The 25,045-nt window shown below is 44.4% G+C and overlaps 1 protein-coding gene across 1 annotated transcript in view; it reads right to left on the bottom strand.

Annotated features, from left to right (window-relative positions):
• Nucleotides 1-8,998: 8,998 nt before the first annotated feature.
• Nucleotides 8,999-25,045, bottom strand: part of LOC148509083 (B-cell receptor CD22-like) — a 63,195-nt gene continuing 47,148 nt past the window's right edge. Inside the window, exons 6-9 of the mRNA XM_088443643.1 lie at nt 19,911-20,010; nt 11,970-12,003; nt 10,890-10,964; nt 8,999-9,225 (exon numbers count right to left, since the gene is read on the bottom strand). Coding sequence (XP_088299769.1) covers nt 9,148-9,225; nt 10,890-10,964; nt 11,970-12,003; nt 19,911-20,010 — 287 coding nt within the window. The 3' untranslated portion in view covers nt 8,999-9,147. The remainder of the gene's footprint in view (nt 9,226-10,889; nt 10,965-11,969; nt 12,004-19,910; nt 20,011-25,045) is intronic.

Here is a 25,045-nt window from a genome sequence, read left to right as displayed (position 1 = left end):
ATTTTATTTTTAGAAAATTTCAAAAATATAATGTTTATATTATTATGATTGTAAATTACTGTTTACTATTGTCTTATCTGATGTATATTGGATTTTTTTGTTCTACTAATAACAATTATTTGAGTAAAAAAAACACTGTATGCATCAATCTATCAGGGACTTCAGTGAATGACAAATATTCTCTGCACAACAAGTTGCCACTAGTCAGGGCCACAACAGGGCACAATTGCGCCCTGTGCCAGTCCTGCCCCCTGAGTGCGCAATGTCATGAGGTTTATAGCAGGACATCATTACATCATGCAAAAGCTGGCGTGATTGGCAGCTCAAGTAATTTCAGCGCTGACCGGGTGTCCCCAGGACGCCCGATTGGCTGTATTTACTGTGCCATGGTGGCCATCATTACACTCCGTGGGTGCTGCAGAAGCAATCCTGGCTGCAGAGTGCCATTCCAGACATCCTGCTAGCAAGGAGCAAGGGCTGGGGTGGGTGGCGTTGCCATCCTCAGAGCCTCTGCGCACTGTACAACTGCACCGGTCGCCCCTAGCTAGTTTTGGCACTGCCATTAACATGTATAAATAAATAACACTAATAATAGTACTAGTAATAATTTATAAATAATATGATGAGGGAATGTTTGGTTTAATCCCAGTTGCATAGCATTAAATGCACAATTTGCACTGTGCATGCCGATGAAAAAGGCCAAATGCACGTGCATAGGCAGTTCTGCAAACACCTACATCGGTACCTGTGTGCAACTGGAGAAGTGTGATGTGGAGGGAAGCGGTGGTTAGATGTAGGCTGACCACAATATTAAGAAATTCATATAATTGTGACTGTGTACAAAATACGCACTGATGGCAATCAGCAGCCACTTCTCATTGCATCTGTGGTCTGGAGCCCTCCCTCTGTGTATAAATTATTATCGTAGCTGCTGTATTATATGAAGCTGTGGCCATTTATTTGTATTAATCAGCTGATATTTGCATTCAGGCTGCGGTAGTTAAGAATATAACTATTTGAATGTTAAAGTGGAAGACAACAGATGTTTGTGTTTAACAGATTTTGATTTGTATATTAATTTTGCATTTGTGTGCATATTTAATTGTATGGTAGCCCTGCTACCATAGCACGCCCCTACGTGATGTTATTTGGAGGCGTGCCCACATGGCACTCCTCAAAGTAACGTCAGGCTGGGGGTAAAGCCCAGCCCTCTGTCAGTGGCTGGGCTTCCCCCATCCCTCTCTTGTCTGTGAATGGATGCCGCGCGCATGCACACTGCATCCATTCACTCTCCAGGGGTCCAGCACCGCGGCAACCTCCCAATTTCACCACCCGCGGGCCAGTGCGGCCCACGGGTGGAACAGTGGGACAGTACTGTAACGCTGAAATCGGGATGTTCGGGAGGGGTGCGCCCTCTATGGGTGGTGCCCCTGTTCGACCGCACTGGTCGAACACCTCTAGAGCCGGGCCTGCTTCCCTTTTATTAATAACACTGTTCAGACACCATTCTATCTTATCTATATGACATTTCCTTAAGTACTATATTATTGCACAGATTGGGAAATGTGACTTTACCATTTACTGTCACTGCTAACACTGTAAACCGCAATTCCTGACATAAGCTAAGCACCGTTGTTGCATGGCAAGGTGTACCCTGAGATGTATCTGGCTCAGCATGCACACAGAATTGTGTCTTTGATGCAGACGCAGTTCGCTCTTGTGCTATGACATCAAATTAGTTTAACGCTACATGACACACAATGGGAGATATAAATTTCTGTAAGTTCAACATGGCTTTAGTGGATTGTACAGTAGGGACATATTATTGTAGTTCTCTTTAAATTAGAGAACAATCTTCCTAGAATAAAATATTTTAAATCAGGAAAGGAAATGCCTTCACGCTATCACATTAAGCGGGGGATTCAATTAGCCGCAAAAACTGTAACTTTCTGCATATGTAAACTTTTCGCCCGAATGTGTCACTTTTCCCTCTATCGCGGCTCCCGGGAATCGCGGAAACCTATTTCAAAAGACGGGATGCACCATTTGCTCAAAAAATTTTCTTAGCATTAGCGCCAAAAACTGCAGGTGAAAATGGGGAAATCTTTCTGTACAGGTTGAGTCTCCCATATCCAAAATGCTTGGGACCAAGGGTATTTTGGATATCGGAATATTCCGTATTTTGGAATAATTGCATACCATATTGAAATGTCTTAGGAATAGGGCCCAAATCTAAACACAGAATGCATTTATGATTCATATACACCTTATACACACAGCCTGAAGGTTATTTTATAGAATATTTTCAATAATTTTGTGGCTCAAAAAAAGTTTGTGTAGATACATGAAATTCATTTATATGTCATATACACCTTATATACACAGCCTATAGGTCATTTTATACTTTATTTTTAATAATTTTGTGCCTTAAACAAAGTTTGTGTACAATGAACCATCAAAAATCAAAGGTTTCACTATTTCAGTCATGCTAAAAATATTCAGTTTTTCGGAATATTCCGTATTTCGGAATATTTGGATATGGGAGACTCAACCTGTACCCCAAAAAAAGTCAAACTAAGATAGGGCAACAGTGTAGAAGTGGTTTAGTGACCATAATCAAAGGGTTTGGGGTTTTTCATTTGTGTCAAATGGCTGTTATATGCATTTTTCTTCAACAGTGAAAAAAATATAGGAAGCAATATTTTTTGGGAAAAATAAATTCTGTAGTTGAATTGAGGGTACATTAAAATGGGTGTAAGTTTTTGTGTCATAAAAGTGCATTTTTAAAAAATATTAACATATACCTGTCACTTGTACCTGCAATCCCAAAAACACCCATCCCATACACATAGCCCACTGACTTTGTACTTTTTTGGATTATTGGCCAAATTAGGCTAATTAAAAACTTATTTTTGCCTTATTAGTCATTAAGGGATTCTGAACCAGAGTCCTAAAATTTTTTGCCAAAAATAGGAATTTTGCACAACTTATCACCTGCTCTGAGATGGTGAAAACTTTTTGTCGCTTTTGCCTATGGAGATTTGGCACCTCCAAAAAGCCGTGGCTAATAGGATTGCACGATACACACAATAAGCCGCATGTGTGCAAAAAGTTTTCACTTGCGCGAACTTATCGCAGAAACGCAGGTTATTGCAGCTGGTTGAATGCAGCCCTAACTGTTTGTTAGTTTAAAGAAATGTATTTAGTTTTACACTATGATATTGTGTGACCTCAGTATTGTTACAGAGCATGTGCCATATTTTAAATATTTAATTTGTTTAACTTTCAAATATAAAAACAATATATTGAAGAAATACTTACATGTCTGTTCTTCTAGATGTTAGATTTCACAAATAAAAAAATATTAATATAAGTGTAATTAATGTTACTTTATGGAGAAGTGAACTGTCCTTGTCATTTCCTTAAATGAGCAATATCCTGTTTTATAAATAAAGGTGACTTTGGCTATAGATGAAAAAGTTAAATTTGTGGTTTCAGGCATCCTTCTAAGTCAGTTTACTCAGAATTAGTCAAAATTTTCTCCTAAATGTGTTTAAATCGGAAATATTTATATTTTTATTAAGATAATGAGAAATTATGAACTTTTATTTTTAAAGCGCCACAATATATAATATATAAATATATATTATATATAATATAAAATAAAGGTTGGAATCCCACCTTATTACTACCTCTTGCTTCAGCTGGTGGCCAGGTAAATGTAACTTTTCTTGCTGCCGCTGCGATCTTCTACATGCAGTTGTGGAAAAGTAAAAATGTCTGGAAATTTTTCAGGCCATAGCATCTCCTGCATGCCCCTGTCATTTAAAAAAAAATTCTGCACCCATAAGTTTGTTTGTGTGAGCAAAACATGGAACATATTCAAATTCACCAATCTGTAATGCTCTCACAATATCTGCGGAATTATCAGAAATGTAAAATCCCAAGGAGAATCCAAGCAGGATAAGCCATTTTGCTATGATATATCTCAATTTCTCTAACAGATTTGCCTCTCAGTGAAGCCAGTGATACAGAGAGTAGCCTGCCTGTGCTGGCATTTTGTGTAACCTACTGCTGCTGAAGGCAATACACCCACACAGTGGGCTGTCACAGTCATGTAATATTTATTTTATCCAGTACCACTTGTACACATATCTGTGAATAAGTAGACAGTGGGTATGATGGCATTTTGTAGGCCAAATATTATGTTTTTTTTACATCTTGGTATAGGTGAGGAATTGCTTGTCTGGTAAGAAAGGAACAAAGATGGAATTTGGAAGCGGGCACACAGGACCTCAATGAACTTTCTAAAACCAGATGGCAGACATTGAACGCAGAACCAATACTAGCATAGGTGTCATGGCTTCAGTGATCCACTGTGTGACTGAGTAACAGCTGTCATACTTTCCTCTTGCAAAGGATTGTTTAACAGTCAATTGTTTTTCTACTACTACTATTCTTGTTGGTCCTCTTATGGAATGAAGATCCTTAGCAGATTGGATGTAGAACTACGTTTGATCATTAATTAGATTGGTGATAAAGGTGTTGGTGGATCTAGCTGAGAGATGAAAGTTAGCTGATGCTGGACTGCTTGTTGATATTACTTTAGCAGAAGTAATATCACCGTACATGGTACTATTAGCATTTTTTTATATAGCACCAGCATATACTGTTGTTTTTTTACCACAGCACACTATGGTTACACAAGTATAAAAATTATACCTCTCAACCTTCATCCACAAGATCAAAATATATCAAAAGTTAATGAAGTGTGCCTGACCTCTTATTCATTTAGAGTTAAGCACCACAGGACTTGCAAAATGTAAGGAGGTCTCTCCGCAAATCCCCATAGAGACTATTGCTCTTTCATGTCTAAAAATGAACAAACAATTTTACACAGAGCATATAACACCCCCAAATTGAAATACATTATTGGTGATGCACCTCACGCCAATTGTTATAAATGTTCTGCTCCTGACGCCGATATAGTACATTGCCTTTGGGATTGTCCGTGTGTACAGGTTTTCTGGGGTGAACTTAATAGTTATATTAAATAGGTTCTAAAAATTGCTTTTGTGATCACTAAAGATTAGGTTTTCTTGAATATATCCACAAACACACACTCACAGGGTTTGACAAAAAGAAATAAACTACTTCTGACCAAATTGACAGCAGCTGCAAAAAAGACCATTCTCTCAAAATGGATTGAGACTAACCCACCTACTCTTACATAATTACATCCTAGAATAATATTTCTGTTTACCATGGACTGGACAGAGACGTCCACCAATAAAGAAAATTTTACAGAAAAGTTTTTTGACACATGGTTACCTTATATTCACACTTTATCCCCATCACTTAAAGATTCCTTACGGAGATGTTTTCAGTTAACGTCATGGTTTAACTTGGAAGTACTTAATAAGGGTCTGCCATTTTGATTTTGATTCACATTATAATTGTAGCTGGCTCCAGGGAGACTCTGCAAAGTTGTGTGCAGCTGCAGGGACCCTGATGTTTTAGAAGAGAAACTCTATCTGAGACAGCATAAACTTGTTCTGGTTCAGAAGTTTGATGTGCAACCAATTTGCAACTGATGCTTTTGGTGCTTTTGTACCTGAGCGACCGATGTCAAATGCCGGAGTTGGGCGTCTCAGTGCACAAGATGCCGGTTGAGATATTAGTATATTTTTGTCCATAGGTACAAAGTACATGCTAAAATTGGCACATTTTTTTCATTTACAAATTTTTTTCATTTACAAATTTTTTTCATTTACAAATTTTTTTCATTTACAAATTTTTTTCATTTACAAATTTTTTTCATTTACAAATTATAGATAATATTTAAAAATAATACATTTTAATAAAATTTTAAACACATTTACGCTCTAGTATCGCTGCCCATGGCAGAGCATCTAAGACATGCCATCTGACACCAAAAGGTAGTGTACATGAATGTACCTAATGTTCTTTGCAAAAGGACATTGCTGGTAATTATTTTGGGATTCATACAATAATGATAACGTCATTGGAATTACCCTAAATGAAGCAAGATGTTGAAGAACATTCACACATAAATATGTACTTAAAGCATGGGTTATTGGGACCATAAAATGCAAAAAAAAGTTGAGCTAGCCAATGGGAAAAAAGAAAACCCTTAACTGACTAGTCTTGATGATTGTATAATATATCGGAGGGTACATTACAAGATCATATTGTCTGTATTAAAACACAACTCAGTGGGGGGGGGGGCTAACAGACATCTCTACATTCAATGTGATCCACTCTGCTCCCTAATAGGGAGAAAATATATTTTCAAATGGATTTATGAAAAGAATGTTTTACACACAAAATCTTAGAGCTGGGTACACACTATACGATATATCGTGCAATCTAGGTTTTTGCAACCAATCTGCATGCCCAAAATGTAGTGTTTACACCTAATCTATTGCTTACACATATTGGGGCAGATGTATGAAGCTCTAGAAAGTACTAAAGTGGAGAGTGATAAACTACCAACCAATCAGCTCCCAACTGTTATGTTACAGGCTGTGTTTAAAAATGACAGTTGGCATCCCGACTGCCGACATCTGGACAAAGCACAAAAAACTCCAGGGGGTTGGTTACGAGATGCCGGCACTCGGGATCCCGGCGATCAGAGTCTCAACCAGGTTAGAATCCTGACAATGAGAGATGAATATACGTAACCTAACCTCTAACCCTCCCTCACCGGTGCCTAACCCTAACCTCTCCCTCCCCAGTGCCTAAACCTAACCCTCCCCCTAGTGCCTAACCCTAACCACAACCCTCCCACTAACCCTGCTACTTACCTTCAGGATGCTGGGGCCCGATAAGTGATGGGATTCTGGTGTCGGCATTGTGAATGCCGAATCCCAGCTGTCAGGATCTTGAATGTATCCCCATCCAGGATATAAGCTATGGGAGCTAACAACATCTACAGTATGTTCCAACTCTTTGATACTACAATATGCTGATGTTTACCGATGGAAGACTGAGAGAAGATGAGGCTAATGAGGTGGAAGACTGTAGCATCAATGATACGGTAAGGGACAAACACAACACTCACCATGCAGACACAAAAACACAAATTTATTATATAAAAATAAGTATATAAATATTTTACAAAATTATCTTTCCATGACAATGCCCCCACACCATTAAAAAATGTCAGGTACAGTATTGATCCCAGGCCTGCTTTGCACATGCAGAGGGTGTTGGCTGAAGGCCGGACTCCAGAGGTGGCCATCTTTCAACTTCCTCTGCATTCTCCAACTGGTCTGACCTAACTGAGGAAGTAGGCCTTTGACTTGGTCTTTAACAAAATAGAAAGTTGTGCAAAACACATCATACTATTATTAATTAATCTTGTCCATATGAAGATTGATGGCACATAAATGATAAAGTGTTCAGGTGTTGATATTGCAGAGTTATATAGACAAACACCAGCAGATGACTCAAACCATAAACAGCCCAGTTACTTAACCAGTGGTGTTAGTTGGTTTATAGATAGTAGGTACAGCTGTACTCACTGTTACATGCACATTGGTGATGGAGCGGAGCTTGTGCAGAGCAGGGTTCCATACAGTTCACCAGTTGGTGGGTGTATGCTGCTTGCAGGTAGCAGAGCTAAGTAGGAGACTACTATCTCCCACCATATCATGCTTACACAGCAAAAGACAAGCAAACCCCTGTATATGCTCATTACTGACTTTGGTGGTCATCTTGCAACAGGACACAAAACCTCCCAGGAGTGACAGTAAGTCTGAAGTCTGTGCAGGAGCACACTCCTCTTTCAACACCCCCCCCCTTGCTACAAGCTTTTCCTTGTTACACAAACATTTCAGCTTTTCTGTGGCATCCTTGTAAATATGGGTTAAACATATGAAAATGCATCAACATATCATGTAACTTTAGCTTTGCCCTCTTGGAATATACATCAGCAAAAGTTCCTTTACAGACAGCACGAGCCATAACAACAGTCTCTTAAATCATGAACTTGGGGCTGCGTACACTATCACAATGCTTTTCACGCATGTGGTTCTTAAATTAAACTCACTTTGCCTATCTTGGATTTTCATTCACAATCAGTTTAAAGTAGGGGTGAGCGGGTTCAGTTTTACTCAGTTTTACCCGGATCTTTTTATTGGCTATCGCCGAACATGTGTTTTGGATAGCGAATAAAATCGAGCCAAATTTGCGGTAAAGTGGCAATAAGAACCGAGTAAAACCGAACCCACTCACCCCTAGTTTAAAGTGAGGTCTGTGATAGTCAATTAATTATATATACATTCTAGACAACATGAAAACAACTGTATGTGATGCTACACACAGAGAGGAAAGATAGTACATCCCTGTTGAAATGGTTGAATCAATGAAAATCAGACATGGTTTCCCAATAATTATATCTGCTTTACATTTCATTACGAACAACAAATGAAAAATCTAAGTGTGAAATAATTTTAAAAAGTCATCTCAAAACAGATTTATTGAACCAATGGAAGAATATAAATGAAAGAAGAGACTACAGATGGGTCCTCTTACATTTATCCCCCTTGTGCTTTGAACAGCCCTTCTAGTTGCGCCATGCCGTGGCATGACTCAGTAGCGCAAAGCGTCTTTTGTGCGACTCTTTAACTTCAAATGTTTCTGAATCACACAGCGATGTGAATAGGTAGCTGATTAAAACGATATGCAGCATGCCTATGTTGTGTGAGCAAGTGCTGGTGTATCCGCATGTGAAACGCTACATTACAGTATCAGCTGAAACACAAAAAATGTAACTGTAACGTATTGTTTAGCATGCAGATACACCCACAGACACACAAAGAACATAGGCATGCTGCATATCATTTTAATCTGCCGAAGCCTCTTGTGCTATCTATTCGCATCACTGTGTGATTCAGACACATTGAAGGTAAAAAGTTGCACAAAAGACACTTGGCACTATCAAGTCACATGGAGCTCCCGCGTTATGTGTAGCGCGACTTGTAGCGCATGGAGGATAGATGTATGTGGACACATCTACTGTATAATTATGAATTCCTATAAGACAGTGCATAAGTTCTGGGGGTATAAATTAATGGAATGATAATAGATGCCCTTAGTATAGTTGCACGAAACTTAAATGTTCTATTTATTATTCCATTTGTTCATATTTTCATATTCGGTCTTTGCTGCTCCAATCCCTCCTGTGACAGTGATTACAGGCTGTAAGATAAAATGAGAAACATTGTACCATTTGGCTTTTTACTGTATGATGATGTGAGATAGTAAAATATCTAAAGATACATTTGTTGTGTCATTTTTAGTCTAGAGGAAGCCATAGATGTTGCAGCACAAATGTTGGGGAGCATTGGTGTTGGGGGGGAGGGCGAGTTTGATTGCTCACCCCAGCACATCATGTAGGGAGAGAGCTGCAGCCTCTTTCCCTAGCACAGCACACACAGCATGACAGCAGCTGTCAGTCCTCACTCTCACTGCCCAAAGTACCACATCAGGGGTAGGTAAGGAGGGGGCTGTAGGATGTGGGCCATGCCAGGCACCTCCAAAATGCCCATGCCAGGGTAAAGCATACCTGCTCTCCACTCTCACAGGCTTGCCTACCCTCCCGATTTGGCCGCGAGCCTCCCGATTTATCGGGTGCCACTCCCTGTCCCCCGGAAAGGCAGGCAAGCCTCCCGGCATCCACCAATCCTCCTGACTTCCCCCCAGAATAAACTAGAAATCCCCACAGCAGGGGGGGGCGGTTACAAGATTCGCGCTGAATCTCATCATCGTGGCCCTGCCCCCTCCTTCACAATGCTGAAAATAATGGCATTGTGAAGAGGGGGCGGGGCCATGATGACGAGATTGTGTGGCCCCACCCCCAGCTCCACCCCAATGTGTCATAACTGTCCAGACACGCCCCCGCTGTTAGCCAACAATCAGCTCCCTCCTGGAAGTAGAGAGCTGATTGTCGGCAAGTATGCACTCTCTGCTCCTCTGCCTACACTATAAACCCTACTGTCTAAATATGTAAAATTGAAAAATATTTGAATACAAATTGAAATACAGTTGTAATACTTATGACTTGTGGCTGAATGTGTGGCCGCTGGGCAGCTGGTTTTCTTCATATAGCCATGATGATGGGCCTATTTCATGTGGAGGCCTGGAGCGTTAGCTCCTTTCAACCCGCTGTTAATCTGGCCCTGGCACTTTATAAACTAAACAATAGCAAGAGTTTCTAGAACCAAGAAGGAAGACTATATTTGTGCCCTGCCACACGCTCCTCAGCTATAGCACCAATGTCCCCAAACTGGATGGGGAGGGATAATGGTGGTGGGGAGAGCTTGGGCCTAGGTAAGGCCGGCTACACCACTGCCGACATTGAAAAAACTAGAAAAAAAGGAGCAATAGGAGTGGGAAGGAAAATACTGTGGTTTTTCAGGGTTTTTTTTGCTTGGTTCGTGGTCATGTTTCCCAGAATTGGCCACATGCCCCATACCTGAGCTCCATTAAGCTCTCAGTTGCTCCATACATAGGTTTAAGAGACAGACTTTCAGAGAGCATTTAAAGATTTGAAGAGTGAGGAAGAGTCTGCCCCACATGGCAGGTAATTATATATACGATGTTAGTGACACAACAGACATTTTTCTGGCAAGAGTAAGAATTTGTTAATAAGAGGAGGCAAATAGCAGGTATGGGGAACATCTAAGAGGGCACATGGACAAGTATTTTAAAATTAGATTAATTTTGGGTGATTATGTCCATGTATTACCGTCCTTTTAAATAAATCATCTTACACTTGGGTATAGTTTACCATTCAGCCAGCAAAACAAACATAGATGGATATTAAATATTTCCTGTACGATCATATCTCATTGTATAATTACCTTCATAGTTTCATAAGGTGAAGAAACTTCACTTTTAACAAGATCAGTGTATGTGGCTTCTTGGAGCTCCGTGGTCTAAAAAATATTTAAATATCAAAATAAAGTACTATAGGGAAATTGAAATAAAAGAGCAAAGTAGGTTCTCAGTGTCATCACTAGATGGGTGTGGGCAGCAACTGGTGACACCATCCGAGGGAGTGACACCAAAATAGCAGAGCGGCTATGTTATTTGGTATCATCCCCTGGGATGATGTCACCGAACAGCGCTGCGGCGATGATTGATGATGTGCGCATCATCCACACAGTGCTTGGAGAGGCTGAGGCATTCCAGCAGATCCTGGAGCTCTGGGCAAGCCCCCATCATGACAAAGACAGGGGTGTGATGCGCGGTTATGTCCCCAAACCGGCACAAATTAAGGGTCATGGCCTTTCAGGCATGAGGCCAGTCCACCTTTTGGATGCTAGACCGGGTCTCAAAGCACCTTGTGACGCCTCTTTAGGTACCATAAAATTTAAAATGTGATCTTTTAAAGATGATTGGCATTAGCCAACAGCAATATAATCATACAAAAAAGTATGACGTACCCTTTGCCATGTATTGTCAATCCTTTGCTATGTATTGTGTACCCTTTGCAATACATTGTGTACCCTTTGCTATGCATTGTGTACCCTTTGCTATGCATTTCAATGAATAACCTCTTCTACATGCAGGAAATACAGTTACAAGTCTCTGCTTGCATAGTGCACAACTGTAATGATGAACCACTCACCAGAACTAATGGACAGAATGAACAGTCTACAATTTCCTTAGTTACCTATTGAAAATACTGACCAACTATAGGCATAGACTGCATGGGGGCATTTCTGCTGGGATTCTCCTGTATCACAACTTGTGAGTGAGCTTAACAGTTATGATGGTGCCAGCAGCCCATATGGTCACAGGAATATAGTGATTTGCTGCCAATGAATCAAATTTGGTGACTGATCGAGACATACTACTGTTGTATTCATCAATTCACAATTGTTATATTATATTATATTATATTGCAATACTCCATCCAGTTTCTAACAAATACATACCTCATTGCTTGGTGACGTGTGACATACTTTCTTTCTATAAAAAAGTACAACATGCATTAGTACCCTACACTGTGAGTAGGATGGGAAGGAGACATGAAACATTGTATATCATCTACATAATTAAGGTGAATGTTCATCTACATACAGTGGAAGCAGCCAGATTGTGGGGTGACAGTATCGTGGAAACAGCATATACAGTCAGTACAAACTAATTATATAAAATAGACAAAAACTTCTGTGATCTCCTAAAAATTGTTTAAGGTTACTAAATGGCTTCTTTGTCTATGACAGAGGTTCACAAACACGATCCTCAAAGCACCCTAACCAGGGGCATATCCATAATGGGCGCAGGGTATGTGGTGCACATGGGCCCCTGGGACTAGGGGGCCCACAACACCTGCCCTGCACCCATACTTTTCAATACTTACCTCTCACATCGGCTGGGGAGGTGCTACACAAAACGTCTGTAAAATGGCCGCCGAGGGCATTTTCCCTGCATTTTGCGCATGCGCAGAGGAGAAATCGTGGGGAAATGGTGACCTGCACATGAGCAGTAGACTCCGGGCACAGACTAGTGCCTGGAGTCTGCTGAGGCCATCAGTGCATGGGGCTGTGGGAGAGAGAGGAGGAGGCCTAAAACAGGGAGTGAACACGGGCCCCCTCCTCTCGTAATACGCCCCTGACCTTAACAGTCTAGGTGTCACGTCTGAGACTGGAGAAGAGGACGTGGTGGGCCTAAGTTTGGGAAAGAAGCGGAGTAGAGGGGCCTGGATGTACGTTCTCCTCATCCACAGGTCTTGAGTGTTGGCGAGACCTGGGCAAAGATGCGGAGTCTAACCCACAGGATGGTGTTCGCCAGTGACCCCCCCCAATTGGGATATGGGCTTAGCTGCACCCTGTGAGCAGGTCGCGGTCCTTTGACCAGGTACCCAAGCCCTGCAGGGATAGAGACACTACACCCGTGGCCCAGCGAGGAGATGCCTGCTAGGCACCAAACAGTCCCTTGAAACACTATATAGAAAAACACCTTGACACGAGGATCAAATGTCAATAAGGATTTCAAGTGGGCAGCAACTCACAGTTACTTGAGATGTCACCAGAGATAGAAGGCACATGGGTAGAGGTGGTATACGTTGTAGCACGGATGTTCACTGGAGACGTAAGGCACACAGGTGGGGATGGTAACTCTGCTGCACGGGTACTCACCAGAGACGTAAAGGCACACAGGTAAAGGAGGTAACACTGCTGCACGTGTATTCACCAGAGATGGGAGGCACACAGGTAGAGATGGTATACACTGCTGCACGGATATTCACCAGAGACGGGAGGCACACAGGTAGAGATGGTATAATCTGCTGCACAGATATTCACCAGAGACGGGAGGCACACAGGTGGAGATGGTATACATTGCTGCACGGATGTTACAGAGACGGAAAGCACACAGGTAGAGATGATAACACTGCTGCTACAAGGAAGGTTAGGAACCTGGACCGGGAACTCACTATAGCACGCTAGGAGACAACCGTTGTTCAGGCAATTTCCTGGAACCTGTGGAACAGTTTTATACCCAGGGGAACCCTTAGACAGGTGCACAGCATCAGCTGATCACGGACCTATCAGGGAGAAGGATACAGTCACATGGGCTGACTGTCATGGCGGCGCCCATGTCCGGACTTGCGATACCGGACACCAGCCCACCCGGAAGCCACTGCATGCGGGGAGAATACTCAGCTTCTCACCCGCCATCACGCAAGCTGCCCGACCACCCAGGATGACAGGGGAAGCTGGCGGCGCGGTAAGTGGGAGCCGATCCCCGGCTGAGCCCTGACAGTACCCCCTCCTTTAAGGGTGGGCACTGAAAACCCATCAGGCTTACCTGGAAATCTCCTATGAAAACTCTGGATTAGTCGCGGAGCGTGTACATCAGAGGCTCTGATCCAGGCCCTTTCCTCGGGGCCGTAGCCCTTCCAATCGATGAGATATTGAAGGGTGTTGAATCTGTGCTGGGAATCCAGGATCTGCTCCACCTCAAATTCAGTGCCTTGTGATGTCTTGACTTGAGGCAATTTAGGAGAACAATTCTGAAAACGATTGAGCACCAGGTGTCGTAAGAGAGAAACGTGAGAAGTATTAGAAATCTTCATTTGAGGAGGAAGTTCAAATTTATAAGTTACTGGACTGATTATCTTAAGGATACGATATGGCCCAACAAAACGTGGAGCAAGTTTCATGGACGGGACTCTTAAGCGAATATTCTTGGAAGATAACCAAACCCTGTCCCCAACTCTCAACAGTGGAACAGCCAAACGTCTTCTGTCCACAAATTTCTTGTAATTCCTTGAAGATTGCTTTAGGGATAGGTGAATTTTATTCCATAAAACTGAAAAGGATTGGATCTCTTGATTCACAGCCGGGACATCTATAGATGGAAGCTTCTGGAAATCTGGAACTCGTGGGTGTTTACCAAAAACCGTAAAAAAAGGAGTGGATTTAGAGGAAGAATGGAATTTAAAATTATGAGAGAACTCTGCCCATGGTAGGAGGTCCACCCAATCATCCTGGGAAGATGACACAAAGAGCCTAATGAAGGTCTCCAGCTCTTGATTGACCCTTTGCGTTTGACCATTCGACTGTGGGTGGTAGGCTGAGGAAAAGTTCAGTTTAATTCCACAGGTGTTACACAGGGCTCTCCAGAATTTGGCTGTAAATGGAACACCTCGATCAGAGACTATCTCCTTGGGGAGACCGTGTAATCTGAAGATGTCTCGAATAAAAATTTTTGCTCATTGAGGAGCAGAAGGAAGGCCAACGAGCGGGATAAAGTGAGCTATTTTAGAAAAGTGATCCACAACCACCCATACCGTGTTATGCCCCTTGCACCAAGGTAATTCAGAAATAAAATCCATTGAGATGTGGGTCCATGGAGCAGCTGGGATAGACAAGGAACAAAGAGGACCAACCATCTGTCTATGCGTAGTTTTATGTTGGGCGCATTTGATACAGGAGCGGACAAACTCCGTGACATCCTTCTTCATGGTTGGCCACCAGTAAGATCGAAGTAAGAACTGGTAGGTTTTGGTGATTCCAGTGTGACCTGCGAACAAGGATGCATGAGCCCAAACCAGCAAATTTTTACGTAAATTAGGAGGTACAAAAATTTTCCCAGGTGGTAGAGATACTACTTGAGTAGGAGCAAACACCATTGGGTCTAAAATGGGACAAACTTGAGAACACTCCTCCTCCTCCAACTTGGTCATAAAGGAGCGAGATAATGCATCAGCTTTTTTGTTCAACACACCTGGACGAAACTGAAGTTTTAAATCAAACCTAGAAAAGAAAAGTGACCATCGTGCCTGCCTGGCATTCAACCGGTGTGCAGTTTGCAGATAGATTAGATTCTTATGGTCTGTAATAATCGTAACAGGAAACTTAGCCCCTTCAAGAAGCTACCGCCATTCCTCCAGGGCTAAATGCATAGCTAACAGCTCTTGGTCGCCAATAATATAATTCCTTTCTGCAGGAGAAAATTTACGGGAGAAAAATCCACAGGGATGAGTCTTCCCGTCTTCAGCAGTCTGAGATAATACCGCCCCTACTCCAACAGAGGATGCGTCCACCTCCACAATGAACGGTTTGTCAATTCGCGGCTGGCAGAGAATTGGAGCTCCAGAAAAAGGCTTTTTTTAGGTTTTGAAAGGCTTGTACTGCGGGAACAGACCATTTAGAAGGGTTGGCTCCTTTCCTTGTGAGGGAGGTAATGGGTGCTACCAGTGTAGAAAAATGTGGAATAAATCTCCTATAATAGTTCGCGAATCCTAAGAAACGCTGAGTACCTTTTAAAGAAGTAGGTAGGGGCCACTCGGAGATTGCTTTTAGTTTATCAGGATCCATCTGGAGATTCCTCCCGGAGATTATATGACCCAGAAAAGGTACCGACGTTTGATTAAACACACATTTGGATAGTTTCCCAAAGAGGTGATGAGCACGAAGGCGGGACAATACCTCCCGTACATGAAGATGATGGTTCTGTAAATCTCTGGAAAAAATTAAGATGTCATCGAGATAAATCACAACAAATTTATGAAGAATATCCCGGAAGAACTCGTTGACATAGCCTTGAAAAATAGCTGGTGCATTGCAAAGACCGAAGGGCATTACAAGGTACTCGAAGTGCCTGTCTCTGGTATTGAACGCGGTCTTCCACTCGTCCCCCGCTTTAATTCGAATTAAGTTATACGCGCCACGTAGATCCAGATTGGTGAAGACTTGAGCCCCTTGGACTTTGTCAAAAAGTTCAGAAATTAAAGGTAAGGGGTACCGATTTTTTATGGTGATCTGATTTAAGCCTCAGTAGTCTATGCACGGACGGAGTCCTCCATCCTTTTTCCCTACAAAAAAGAAACCTGCCCCTGTAGGAGAAGAAGAGGGCCGAATGAACCCTTTAACAAGGTTTTCCTTAATGTATTCTTCCGTGGCCACAGTCTCTGGCACGGACAACGGGTAAACACGGCTACGTGGAGGACTTTTCCCGGGAAGTAAATCGATAGCGCAGTCCCATGGTCGATGCGGAGGAAGTACATCTGCGGCTTGTTCACAGAATACGTCGGCAAACTCTTGATAAGCCTCGGGTAACCCCGTCTGGGAGGGGTGTCTCGAGACTCAGGACGGAGGAACTTCTTAGCTGGGTTGGAGACCGTTGCTTGGTTACATACTGGAATGACCTTGGCCAAACAGTTTTGAAAACAATGTGAGCCCCAGGACAAGATTTGCATAGCATCCCAGTCGAAGACAGGATTGTGTTTTTTCAACCAGGGCAATCCTAATACCAGCTCATAGGAGGATTCGGGTAATACAAATAATTCTAACATTTCCTAATGTAAGCATCCAACTCGGACAGTCACAGGATAAGAAAGCGAAGAAATGGGTAGCCCCACCAGCGTTTTGCCATCTAGCCCGGACAGTAACAATTTATTAGGTAGGGGAACAACTGGAACACCCAAAGTGTGAATCAATTTCTCTGCAATAAAATTACCTGCGGCTCCAGAATCAATTAAAGCATGGACCTTTCTTGTCCTGGACTTATGGGAAAGCGACACTACTAGAAGACTTTCAGATAATTGGGATGGCTTGAGAATGACCCCCAACTGAATGCTCCCTACTTCAGTCAGGGTCTCGCATTTCCCGCAAGTAGAGGACAATTCTTCAAAATGTGGTTAGGTGCAGCGCAATAAATACACAGCTTATTTTGGAAGCATCTATTGCACTCTGCCGGGGTGAGTTTAGTTCTATTGACCTGCATCGGTTCCTCTTCCATAGCTGAGGTGGGCATAGGTGGACTGGCAGCAGAAGGACGGACAGGTAGACGTTCACCTCTTCCCCTACTAGCCCACCTTTCCTGGTGACGAAGATCAATTTTGATACAAAGAGAGATCACGTCAGCGAAGGATTCTGGCAAATCCCTGGAGGCAAGTTCATCCTTCATCCTCTCAGAGAGTCCATGAAGGAAGGACGCCTTAAGAGCTTCCTTGTTCCATTTTAATTCTGATGCCAGGGTCTGAAACTGGACTACATACTGCCCTACGGATCGTGCGCCCTGACGCACACGGAGAAGATCAGAAGATGCAGATGCAGAACGGCCTGGCTCATCAAAAATTCTCTTAAATGCTAAAACGAATTCCTCGTAAGTAGATACGATGGGGTCAGCCCGTTCCCATAGAGGGGAGACCCAGTCTAGCGCTGCTCCTGTTAACACGGATATAACATATGCCACTTTTGCCCGAGACGTGGGGAAATTCTGGGGAAAGCACTCAAATTGGATCTCACATTGGTTAATGAATCCGCGGCTCCGCCTGGGATCACCATCAAACCTTTCTGGAGTAGCTAACTGGAGTCGGGGTTTGGGGGTAGGAGCCACCAGTGGGGGAACTGATGGAGGAGTTGCGGGAGCTGCAGCCGGAGGAGCCGGAAGAATAGAGGCCAAAGTGGTTTGTATAGAAACCAGTTGCCTCGAGAGCTCCTGTAAATACTGAGCCACTTGTTGTTGAGCCGCCTCTTGGTTGTCCATCCGAGAGGTCAACTCTTGTAGAGACCCAGTACCTTGGGATCCTGCAGCCTCCATTGGGCCTGAACAAACTGTCACGTCTGAGACTGAAGAAGAGGACGTGGTGGGCCTAAGTTGGGGAAAGAAGCGGAGACGAGGGGCCTGGATGTACGTTCTCCTCATCCACAGGTCTTGAGTGTTGGCGAGACCTGGGCAAAGGTGCGGAGTCTAACCCACAGGATGGTGTTCACCAGTGACCCCCCCAATTGGGATATGGGCTTAGCTGCACCCCGTGAGCAGGTCGTGGTCCTTTGACCAGGTACCCAAGCCCGGCAGGGATAGAGACACTACACCCGTGGCCCAGCGAGGAGATGCCTGCTAGGCACCAAACAGTCCCTTGAAACACTATATAGAAAAACACCTTGACACGAGGATCAAATGTCAATAAGGATTTCAAGTGGGCAGCAACTCACGGTTACATGAGATGTCACCAGAGATAGAAGGCACACGGGTAGAGGTGGTATACGTTGTAGCACGGATGTTCACTGGAGACGTAAGGCACACAGGTGGGGATGGTAACTCTGCTGCACGGGTATTCACCAGAGACGTAAAGGCACACAGGTAAAGGCGGTAACACTGCTGCACGTGTATTCACCAGAGACGGGAGGCACACAGGTAGAGATGGTATACACTGCTGCACGGATATTCACCAGAGACGGGAGGCACACAGGTAGAGATGGTATACTCTGCTGCACAGATATTCACCAGAGACGGGAGGCACACAGGTGGAGATGGTATACACTGCTGCACGGATGTTACAGAGGCGGAAGGCACACAGGTAGAGATGATAACACTGCTGCTACAAGGAAGGTTAGGAACCTGGACCAGGAACTCACTATAGCACGCTAGGAGACAACCGTTGTTCAGGCAATTTCCTGGAACCTGTGGAACAGTTTTATACCCAGGGGAACCCTTAGACAGGTGCACAGCATCAGCTGATCATGGACCTATCAGGGAGAAGGATACAGTCACATGGGCCGACTGTCATGGCGGCGCCCATGTCCGGACTTGCAATGCCGGACACCAGCCCACCAGGAAGCCACTGCATGCGGGGAGAATACTCAGCTTCTCCCCCGCCGACGCGCAAGCTGCCCGACCACCCAGGATGACAGCGGAAGCCGGCGGCGTGGTAAGCGGGAGCCGATCCTCGGCTGAGCCCTGACACTAGGTTTTAAGGATATCTATGTTTGAGCAAAGATGATTTAATCAAAAGACAGAGGTACCAATTGTCACCTGTGCCTAAGCATGGTTATCCTTAAAACATTGAGGACCAAGTTTAGGAACTTGTGCTCAATGTTCAATTAATGAAAACATTATAATAATCAAGGTAAAAAAAGAACCACCTATTACAAACACCTCACATAAAGACTAACATTACTGTTGCTTCATGATTTTATGCATAATAAGATGCACTACAAAGTAATGATGTGTGGTTTGGTTGTGGCACGGATCTTCTATTTTATTCATGTAGGATGATGTATTGTCCATGAATGATGAAATTTTGCCTCTTTATGAAATCCGAGCTTGATGGAAAGATCCGAGCCAAAACCGAACTGCACATCTCTAGTACGAGGATAGTAGAGTCTTTCACAAGCGTCATATGATATCAGGGCACAGTATACAGTACAGTATACAGGATAGTGGAGCAGGGTAAGAGAAAATAGGCAGCAAAAATTTTAATCCCTTCATGAATGTTCCAGCAGACCATACACCACAGAGGTACTACTGTCACCCTTCAACCTGTCATTTCCAGGACCTCTGTCACATTCATTTCACATTTTGTCCTGGAAATCTATGTTAATTTTTAAATATTGTATTAAAATATTATTAAGAATATTTACCTCCAACAGAAGTAGATTATGAGTACAGACAGAAAAAAACAGATTATTCCAGATATTACATAAACAAAAATATCTGTTTGCATTGGTTCTTCATCCTTCCCTGTGTGAAATATAAGCAGAGATTAAATGGTGAAGTACAAGTTTCAAATGTGATACTAAAAGGTTTGTTCTAATTGGAAGGAGGTATTTTAAGATAAGTTGCAGCAATGCTAGAAACATGACAAAATATGGGGTAGGCTAAGTAAGCCTCGGGTATAAGACATGCCGCCCCTGAAGGTTTTTCTTTCCAGAATGGGGCTTAACCTCACCTCTGGTAACCGCTAAGCCCCCCCCTGCAATTTTGATTGGTTTGCCGTGCCCACAACAGCCATAGCCATCGAGTGGTGCAAACCATCACTGAGTCACCATAGATGTTTTTTTGTCATCGATGGTAATCACTGATGGACCCATTAATGGTAACCATCAATGGACAACCCACCAATGGCCTTCCATAGGACATATATAACAGCACCCCAGCTGCCCATGATAGTATCAATTCTTATTGATTTGACATATTGGGGAAAAAAACAAATTTTGTTTTTTTGAAGAAAGTTAATACGGTGTATACTGGTGTATAACCATCGATGGCATGTGCCTGATGGCAGCACTGATGCCGCCCCATCAATGGCAGCACCAGATGCGCAAAACCCAACTGTCAATGGCTACATCATCAATGGTTTTCTAATGATGGCTCAAAACCATCAGTCATTGATGGTACATTTATTGATGGCTATCACTACAGTATACCATACAAAATTGCTATTTTTATGGTATACTGGACCTCATTCAGAGCCGCTCACAAAAAGCGAGCACTCGCTCTGAATGAGGGCGGACACTTTTTTTTTAAGCCGGCCTCCTGGCCGCTCGCTAAGCTGTGGGTGACCACCCACTGCTTTTGCGAGAGGCCAGGTGATGGTCGCGGCCATCACAACCATCGGGCTTGCGACGAGACCCTTGTGGTAGGGTCTCGTCTGCCGCAAGCCCCAGTGAGCTTCCGGCTCTAATAGAGCCGGAAGCTCACTACTGACGTCACTGATGATGTCAGTAGAGCCGCCCACAAATGGTAGGCATTCCTTCAGGAACGCCTCCGTTTGTCCAGCCACTCCCCACCCCGCCTACAAAATGGGAGGAGCTGTCGATCAACTTCACTTGCTATGGGGCTTGCGCACGCGCATTGCGCACGCCGTGTGTGCGCAATGCACAACCATCGACCCGCTTGCGAGTGCATAGCGCTTGCGAGCATTTCTGAATCAGGCCCACAGTCTTAAAAATAAAATCGCGTTGGATAAATTTTAAATACACATTCTTGACCTATTTCAATCTAAAAAAAAAAAATAACTATTTCAGAGCAGCTTTTGGAAAGAAAATGTGTCAGTTAAGTGGTTAAACACATAACTGCTCTCAGTGGAAACTCATCGCCAATCACATTTCCATTACATACTCTGTGAGTGATTCAGCAAAGGATCGCAATTGCAAAGCTGCACGCAGGCAGCTTTGCAATTGTGATTCTTGCAATAATGCAAATGCAGCAGGAGATGTATAACACCCCCTGCTGCATTTGTGATCTCAGCACCGCGACGAAGACCATAGCCTGGGATCACCATTGCGACCATCTTTGGTCGCGATGGTGGACGGCGCCGGGTAGCTGGCCAGCTGAGTAAGCCTCAGCTTACTCAGGCAGGCCAGCTTGCAAGCCCATCAGCCTGCGTACGTTCACGCAGTCCCTGGGCTGGCCACTTCCGGAAAATAGACGCACCCGCACCGCCCCTTAAATGCCTCTGCCTGTCAATCAGACAGAGGCATTCAAGGGCTTGCATGTGTCTTTACAAGACCCATTCTGCACAATTGAAGTATGGGTCATGCGCACGCGCAGATTCCCGATAATCGAGAATCTGCGATCAGCAGTGCGCTTTCCTGCCCTGCTGAATCAGGCCCTCTGGCCAAACATTTAGAAGCACTGAAAAGTTTGCCAATACTGCAATATTTTTTTTGTCAGGAAAGTTTTCATTAAAGCGGCTATTAATGTTTGAGATATTGAAGATTTGACAATAATAGCATATAATGTTTATTGTACTGTAACTACATTGAGGACCTTATTCAGAGGCGGCCGTACGGTCTACGACCGCACGTCCACCTCGATGTTTTGCCAGTGTGCATGCGCACGAGGGAGCCGGCTCCCTCGTGCGCATGCGTGAGACCCGCTACGACCGACAGCGCCGGACGTAGCGGGTCTATTTCCAAAGGGGGCGAGCTGTCGATGTTGATTGACAGCTCGCCCCATTTGGAAGGTGTGCCGGAGGGGTGGCAGCCCAAATGGAGGCGTTCCCATGGGAACGCCTGCCATTTGGGGGTGGCCCCACTGACATCACTAGTGATGTCAGTGGAGAGTGAGCCAGAAGCTCTCCGGGGCTTACGACAAGTGAGACCCTACCCTAGGGTCTCGTTGTAAGCCCCGATGGTCGCGATGGTCTCTGACCATCGCGACCATCACCCGAGCGGTCGTTAGAGCTGTGGGTGTTAACCCACAGCCTAACGACCGCAACAGAGACGGGTGGTCAGGATGCAAGTGGCCGCCCAGTTTCTGAGCGACCGCTTGCATCCTCCGACCGCCTCTGAATGAGGCCCTGAGTCACAAATCTGGGTCTTAGCATTTCTGATGAGCTCTTTATTACTGTATGCAGGCCTATACAAAAAACATTCCAAAACATAGCTGCATAACACTGTGACTAGGGGCTAGGGGCGTTTCAACAGTCTCAGCAGCCTTCGACACGGACCCCCTCCTCTCCCTCTGGCAGCCAGCAGCGCACTGAGCTATGCGCGGCCAGCACCGCACTTAGACTCTGGGCACTAGAGTGTGCCCGGAGTCTATAGCACATGTGCAAGTCACCAGGAAAAATGGCCGCGGCAGCCATTTTCCATGTACTGCGCATGCGCAAATGATGGGAAAATGGACGCGGTGGCCATTTTTACAGCATCGGCCCCCCACGCCAACATGGGACTCTGGAAAGGTTAGTATACTATGGGTGCAGGGTGTGTGGTGTGGGGCCCCCCTGGACCCAGGGGCCCATGTGCCCCACACACCTTGCACCCATTATAGATATGCCCCTGCTAGGGGCCTATTCATCATATGATACATTTCCGCATATTTAGGTTACCGGTGTTCAGTAAACTCCAAAAACTGAGAGTTGTCAGAGTTTGCTTCCAAAAACAAGGGCCATCTTCCTATGGGAAGGAGTCCTGAGGATGCGACGAGGGATCTGAGTGGATCCCTCTATCACCTACTCACTACCTCCCTGGTTGCTTTGTGCATCCGTGAACCAAGGTCTCGGATGCATAGCCGGGACGACAGGGAGCAGGTAAGTAACGCAGCTACAGAAGCAGTACTAACTACGGGGACAATTTCTTATCGGAGCAGCTGTCCCCTCACCAGAGCAATGAAGAATTGCTCCGGTGTCACATTTCCCCTGCTTCAAATTGGATACTTAAGTATCCCTCACAGCAAGTTCAAAACTTCATCATCGGAAGCCATATGGCCTTCGATGATGAATAGCATAGGCAAACGCAGGGGGGGTTTCTGTCTGCCTGGAAACCCCCCTCCACAGCCCACAATAAAAATAGTAATGTAATAGAATTTTACTAGTGCTGAATGTTCTTCTCAGTATCACAAATGATTGGCAGCACGTATGAATCTTTTAACATGTATCAGTCAGTAATAACCTGTGCACCAACTAGGAGATCTGGAAAACATTCACTGTTAGGGATGCACTGCTATAGAGCCCAATATGTACATATAGGTCCAGGTCAGTACTAGGTTATTCTGCTGCTCCCCCAGACTCCTGGACTTTCTCCAATACTCTGGAATGATGCCCACATCTAAAATAAAAAGATTCGCTCAGGCAGGATGGCCCTACTGCCGTATTTAATGGCTTACTGTGATTGCTGGTCCTCTATATGCTGGAATTATGACACACAAAAGCTGGTTAAGTGCTAATTCTACCCTCTTCATGGACTGGCCACACTCACTCTAAAATCAAGCATTTGGAAACCCCGCTCTAGAAATCCTGCGTTTGCCACTGAATAGGCCCCTCTATCTGCAACTTCGTGAATTCTCACTATTTACCATCTGCCACTGTGTTCCATTGGAATCTGTTTGATTTACCGCCTGACCCATACCTGGTGGTTGGAATCCCGACAGCGGCATCCCGGCAGAAGAGGAAATCCCGATCGTCAAAGGTAAGTATATACTAATCTATTTGTACCCACGAACCCTCCCTTAGGGGTGCCTAACCCTAGCCTTCCCCCCAGTGCCTAATCCTAATCCCCCCTCTAAGTGCCTAAACCTAACCCCCCCTTAGCTGTCTAAACCTAAGTCCCCCGGGGGGGTACCTAACACTAAGTCCTCCCCGGGGGTGCCTAACGCTAACCCCCCCTTCCCCTAGCCTAAACCTAACCATCCCTTCGATCGGCTCCCGGCATATGTCTAATGACAGGCATCGGCATATCGATGCCTGTCTTTAGACCCTTGCCGGGATAGGACAGTCGGGAAGCAGGCTGTCAGGATTTGGTCCGCCGGCTTCCCGACTGCATACCGTTCCATTACCTGTCAGTGCTGCATACAGACCTGCTCCAACCACTTTGTCTCAGCCAGCAAGTACAGTATACTGCCTTCCATCTGCCGCTGTGTATTGTCACCTGCCTGCATGACAGCTTCCACGCTGCATACCAAGTTACTACACCTCAGTGCAGAGCTAGTGAGTACAGCCGTGGTCTTCATTCCATCACACCACTGGGACAGTGCATGCAAGTTACCTATGCTGTTTTACTCTGTGCTTGGTGGTTGTCCATGTTATACTATTGTGCTGACCTTGTATTGGTTTCCCTGTACTGTGTGCTATTGTCTTGGGCTGGTTCAGAGAAGAGTGCTGGTTCCAGGGCTAGGGTTCAGTCTGCAGTATAAGGTCTGTACAATGAGGTGTCCAGTAAGCTGTAATATTTATCCTGACTCTCAATTTCTGAGTTCCTAACTGGTTCTAGTTCCAGGTATTGCATCAGAGCAGTACCAGAGTTACATCTTCCTTAATTTGTACTCTTCCTAC

The sequence above is a fragment of the Taudactylus pleione genome, unplaced genomic scaffold, assembly GCF_031769625.1.
Source record: "Taudactylus pleione unplaced genomic scaffold, aTauple2 ptg000332l, whole genome shotgun sequence".
Lineage (NCBI taxonomy): Eukaryota > Metazoa > Chordata > Amphibia > Anura > Myobatrachidae > Taudactylus > Taudactylus pleione.
Note: the sequence above shows the minus strand (reverse complement) of the source record. Positions and strands in the feature narration are given on the sequence as shown.